General features: G+C 39.1%; 1 protein-coding gene across 2 annotated transcripts in view; it reads left to right on the forward strand.

Annotated features, from left to right (window-relative positions):
- The window catches only part of LOC145774298 (inter alpha-trypsin inhibitor, heavy chain 4-like), a 28,216-nt gene extending 22,544 nt beyond the window's left edge, over positions 1-5,672 (forward strand). Inside the window, exons 15-17 of one of the 2 annotated variants that reach the window (XM_082585499.1) lie at positions 907-1,023; positions 2,214-2,304; positions 4,272-5,672. In XM_082585499.1, coding sequence (XP_082441625.1) covers positions 907-1,023; positions 2,214-2,304; positions 4,272-4,485 — 422 coding nt within the window. In that variant the 3' untranslated portion in view covers positions 4,486-5,672. The remainder of the gene's footprint in view (positions 1-906; positions 1,024-2,213; positions 2,305-4,271) is intronic. The other variant, XM_082585500.1, reaches the window with a different exon arrangement.
- Positions 5,673-6,000: the final 328 nt, after the last annotated feature.

The raw sequence follows: 6,000 nt of genomic DNA on the forward strand, positions 1-6,000 counted from the left end.
ACAAGTTCCATCATCATATGGACCATGTGTCTGTCAGGGAGCAGACGGAGTAACTTGCAGGTAAGGCCGCTATGCCATATGGTATCATAGGCAGCCGTGAGATCAACAAACACGGCGCCAGCCTTCTTCTTAGCCGAGAAGCTGTCCTCAATGTCTTGGGTCATAAGTGTGACCTGATCTCCGGTTGATCGTCCGTGTCGGAAACCAGCTTGTTCACGGGGAGCTGCGGATCTATTATTGGTTCGACACGGGCGTAGATGAGTCTCTCGAGGATCTTGAAGGGGATGCAGAGCAGTGAGATTGGACGGTAACTCTTCGGGTCCCCTGGGGGCTTCTTCGGCTTAGGAACTGCAACCACAAGGGCTCTTCTCCAGATTCTGGGAATTTTCAGGTGGCGCAAACAGCAGGAAAGGAAGTCTTTTAACCAGGACTTTAAGGAGGCAGAAGCATGGAGTATCAACTCCGGGCATAGGTGGTCAGGGTCCGGGACTTTACCTGGCTTTATGTGCTGGAGGGCGGCGGAAAATTCTTCCGGGGTGAACTCACCCGAGATGTTGTCCCCGTCTGGGGGTTACCCTCCAGAGGTCCGTCATTTCTTGCAAGACATTTTTAACAATGAAGCACTTAGACAGGCTTTAAAAAAGTTTAGGCCTATTTTTTAAATATTTTTTATCTGTTTTGCTTCTGCTTATCAAAATACAACTTGATTAGTTATCGCTTCTCCTCAATTCCACATAAATTTGGATTCTGCACGGTAGCTTAAATGAAACTGTGATGCATCGCAAGCAAAACCAAGAGCGAGATAACTTGAAAAGCCGCTTTTACTTAAGTTTGCAATTTCATAGTTGCAATATGGCATTATGTAACCGTTTTTTAAGAAAATGTGCAGTGATAAAAATTCCTTAGAATTAGGTATGCTTCCTCCAATGGTCCTTCCTCATGATCCCCTGTCGCTGGAAAGTTCATGCGGCCAAAGTTTGGTTTTAACATCTTCGATCAACATTACATCTCCTGGATATCCAGGTATGATACATAAGTAATTAAAAAGGGGTTTGACACATTTAACCTTAAATAAACGTAAAGTTTGTAAGGGATCCACGTAAAGCAGATACTTATGCGTCGAAAATTTAAGAAAAAAATAGGTAGAATAGGCTACCTTAATATATTAACGTCCAGTTTGTAGAGTAGGCCTACAAGTCAATTCAAAGAGAAACAAGAATTTATTTTTAAACATTTTAAAAATTTATTTTTAAACAAGAATTTATTTAAGAAATAAATTCTTGTTTCTCTTTGAATTGACTTGTACTCTACAAAGTGGACGTTAATATATTAAGGTATTCTACCTATTTTTTTCTTAAATGATACATAAGGATAGTCATTTATTTTTGTTTGGATGCGAAACACAATGTATACATAAAACGAAAAAAAAGTAAACTGTGTGCATCCAATGAGAGAGTGCAAAAGACCATAGCCTTAAAATAGCGTACCTACATTAGATCTAGCCTACCCTACTCTTTGTGCCTCTACGAAATCGGAGTGTCAAAGGAGCTGACTTTGTTCAGCTTCCATCTCTATGGAGATGCCTCAACGCGGTGTAACCTAGGGGTGAACCAAGGCTTAAAACTAGGCTCACTCCTAGACTCCCGGGGCTAATAGACACACGTAAAAGTCCCCAACTGCATAGCACAGGCAGCCCGTTGCAACCAGTTCCCCTAAAGCTGCACGTTTCAATATAATTGGACCCCAGTGGACATGGAGCTGGCCAAGAGTGTGTGCGTAGCCCTCGCGTAGTCACGACCACCAACAACCATACAAGCAAAAGGCCTCTGACTCAATTTAGACCTAGACCAAACAGAGCCCAATGGCGATGATATCACGGGTAAAGGGGGCAGGCTTGGTAAAGTTGGAAGCCTCCAGCCCGGTTTCAGACATTGACGGCGGATCTACGATGACAACTCTTACACATGTTTAGCCTACTCGTTGTTTAGACACCGAAATATTTCTTTTTATAAAGTTGAACGTTTTCAGAAATTAGCCTACGAGTTAGGGTATTATACGTGGTGAATTAACATCACGCAGGAGATGTGTTGTTCGGAAGTTGCAAAAGAACACTTTGTGCCAAATTTCTGACTATTCAAAACAAAACATTTATTTAAATTCATTTGTTGTGGTATCAAGACTATATAGTGATTGACTAACTGTTCATTAATTAGGATTGTATCCTGCTAACACACAATGTGTGTGGGAAGTGAATATAAACTCTCCAAGAGAAAACAGTAATGAGGCGAAGTTGCAATTTTTAAGGTAAGCGATTCTTCAAAACTAAACTTCAAACTTTTTATTTTCATTATAGGCCTAACCTACAAATTCGAACATCTTGAAAGTAGACATACAGTTTATTATTTAACCAATATCATCCTAGCGTCATTTCAAACTGATGAAAAAGTGCCAAGCGCCTACTGATGCTTATAGAATTATATTTTTAAATTAACTTTGATAATGAAGAATTCAGCAAATTGCTAGACCTCTTTATATAGTCAAACACTAGCCTACGTAACAAACTTTCAGCTTTGAAAAACTAGTGAGGTTGCACTTTATTAAATCAGGGGCTCTGATTCCGAATAAGGGCTTATTTTTTTACAATCATGTTAAAATTAAAAAAAAAGAAAAAAACGTTTTTAATTTTTCCTATGTTAGGCCTAGATGCTTAAAAATCCGATAGGCCTAAAATCAAAATTGTACGAATAGCTACCTAATGGGAATAATTAAAAGCCAAACCAATGAAATCGCCAGTGTTGTACGCGTCATTGAAACAATTTGGCAGCGTCAGCGTCAGCGCGAATTGCCTAAAAAATTTACGGCGTAAAGGACTGCGTAAGCTCTTAAAAAAATTGACGGCGTCAGCGTCAGCGCTAATTTCTAGCGCTATTTTTTGCCAGGGTCTCATAAAACGGAAATATTTCAACCAAGTTCAGGCTAACAATAGCTATAAATAAAGAGCAGGTATTATGTTTTGAGACTGTATTGTAATTAGCTGCTCAGCCTATTAGTTATTTCCTTGCAGAAAAACAAGCATTTCAAAACGTTTGTCTGACAATCTGCTGCGTTTGGGACGCATATTCAGGGGCGCCGGAGCGATTTTTGACTGGATGGGCAGGAGTATGAAAAAAAGGCACTTTTGTTGCTGAAAGGCCAATTTTTTTTTTTAAGTTTTAAGATAAGATATAGCGATAATGCTCATCTATCAGCTCATTATCGACGAATGATACAAGTGTCCGCTATACAAAAAACATTGGCACGGAAGGGCATCATGCTATTTTATAATGATGTAATATAACTTACTGTGATGGAGAATTTTGTGTCGTGAATATTATTTTGAGGCAAAAATAGAACATTATAATTAGGCTAAAAGCGAATAGCATAAATTATGATATTGCAAAGTGTGCAGTAGCTTACATGACCTTAAAAGGGCACCATTGCCATCTCTTCCCTCCCCATCCACAGAAATTTGAGGGCAGGGGGGCATATCCGCTCCCCCCCGCTTCCGGCGCCCCTGCGCATATTGTCCTTTCCAAGTGAAAACATGCGTTCCACAGCAGCGCTGGTTGGTATTGGTCACGTGTGTTGTATTTCAAAAACAAGTTGGAAACGTTTAGTCGGAAAGGTATCACTGTTTCAAGCGTGCTGTGATAGTTTAGCATGTATAAATTTTTTAACGAGGTCCACTGCACTTACATCGCTCTTTTTGGGGGTATAGAGCTCTTAAAATAAAGTATATTCAACGTCCGCGATGCCATTCATGGATTTTTCGCTTTCTGTCTCTGATCCCTCGTTCTCAATACATGGGTGATCACCATTTGGCGAACTTCTTCCGCATGTATTCCAGGGAGCCATTCCAACCAACGCAAAAGCCGGTGATTCGGATGAGTCGCGCTGGCCAGAATAGGCCTACATTGAATACATGAAACTCTTATTGTGAAACGAGATTTTCCATGAAAACAAAAAATGACGCTTAGCGCTTGACGCTTAAAAGCCTCAAAATAGTTGACGGCGCTATCACTTCCGTCAACTGAAAAATAAATTGACGGCGCTAGCATCAGCGTCAACGTACAACACTGGAAATCGCTTGTTATTCTTGCAAACCGGCATCTGTTGTTACAAACAAAAGCATTGAGTGTTCAATGAAAATTGTGGATGTGATTTGATGAAATTGACTTCGTCTTTGACTCCGCTACTTCAGTTGTGTTTTGATTAACTTTTATGTGTCATAGCTTGGACGTGGAAGGAAACGCTTGTTATCACGACCGAGTTTTAGTCTATCCGGATTTCGAAAATAGCGAAGACTCTTACAACAATCCGTTGCTCTTCTGCGACTACCAGGGCAACACCACCAGCGTAGTTGCTCAATCCTCTTTCGTCATTGTCTTACAAACCGACGAGGCTGTTCAAGGCAGAGGATTTCTGATAAATCTGCAAGTTGTTTAACTGTTCATGCTGGAAGAGTGGAGCTTCTAATTGACAAATTTTATAACTTGAGAATTAACGAATTGCTCTATAAGGTGATTGAATGTAATATTTGTAAAATATATAATCAACAACAGCATAACTTCCTGCAACTGCGAATTCAGAAGGTGTTGCGAACGTTGGCATATGAAGGATAGGCAAGAAATGGACTAACGCAAGCATCGATAGGCCTATTAAATCTTCTGTTTGACGTTGCAATAAAAGTGGCAAAGAAGAGCTTAGCAATATAGGACGTTACTGCGGGCGACACTTAGGGGAAAGGAAGGTAATTTGATACACTTTTAACATATTTGACTGTTGACTGAAAATTACGTGACACAAACTATTGATTTTAAGCTGAAATGAAAGTCTGATCTCTTACACACTTTTTAAAAACATTTTCACTTTTCTATTTTTGTTACTTTTTTTTAATTGAAATTTAAAAAACGTCACTCAAATGTATTTGATACAGTCACATTAACATATAAATCCCCTTTGACAGCAATAAATGAAAATTTAATATGTGGTTGGCGTGCTTGGATGCAAGGATGACTGTTGAGACCTATGTGTGCGGCGAAGCTTCTGCAGCGGGATGGACATGGGAAGGATAATTGGCTGGAGTTCTTATTCAAGGGGGGTGCTTTGCGCTGTTCTCATTTTTTCACAGCAGATAACGTTTAGGCCTACGAAAGCCTATATAACAGTTGTTTCCCAAAGTAGCAGGTCTAGTTAATAAAGAATAATTACTTATTTGAATCAACTACATCAATGACAACGTTTATTACAGTACAAAAAAGAGTTTAATATACTGTATCAATTTACCTTCTCCATGTGTTTCAATTTACTTTTTTCAAAAAAAGTTATAAAATTCTGATTTTTGTATACTTGGATGCACATTTCAAAAAAAAAGCGTGACATGCCCTTGAAGCCTTATCAATGATCTGTCAAATGAGTTTGATTTCAACTTTCAGGAACTTTTCTTTAATTTTCCAGACGAACTTAATCATGACTTAAAAATTTTACGAAAATACTCAATAAACACACTTTTACAATTTTATGCCACAAAAGCACGAGTTAGCTGCATGGTGCAATTTTTAAAGGCATTGTTTTTACAGATCTTCCATCTAATGACAATATTTTTGACTAATATTTTTTGTACATTTTTGTAGGGGGGGGGGGGGGTGTATCAAATTACCTTCCCCTGTTGTGCGTAAATTGTATTCATCTCGAGAATGAAATAAAATCGGCCAAAGTTAATATCGTTAAGCTTGGTTAATTGCCCTAAAAAGGTGACAAATTTTTTCTGTGACTTGAAGTCGCTTCTACCTTTTTTTAAACCTCTGCTATGTTTAGCATACCTTATATTGTTGTTCGTTGTGATGGTCAGAAATAAAAACAACGACAATAGCAGGGGGATGGCCCAATGACCTCCCTCCCCCTGGCCCTGCGTATGCTAGGCTACTGCATAAAGCTATAGCCTACTAATTCCGTTGAACG

Source organism: Aplidium turbinatum, chromosome 7 (assembly GCF_918807975.1).
Source record: "Aplidium turbinatum chromosome 7, kaAplTurb1.1, whole genome shotgun sequence".
In the NCBI taxonomy this organism is placed as follows: Eukaryota; Metazoa; Chordata; class Ascidiacea; order Aplousobranchia; family Polyclinidae; genus Aplidium; species Aplidium turbinatum.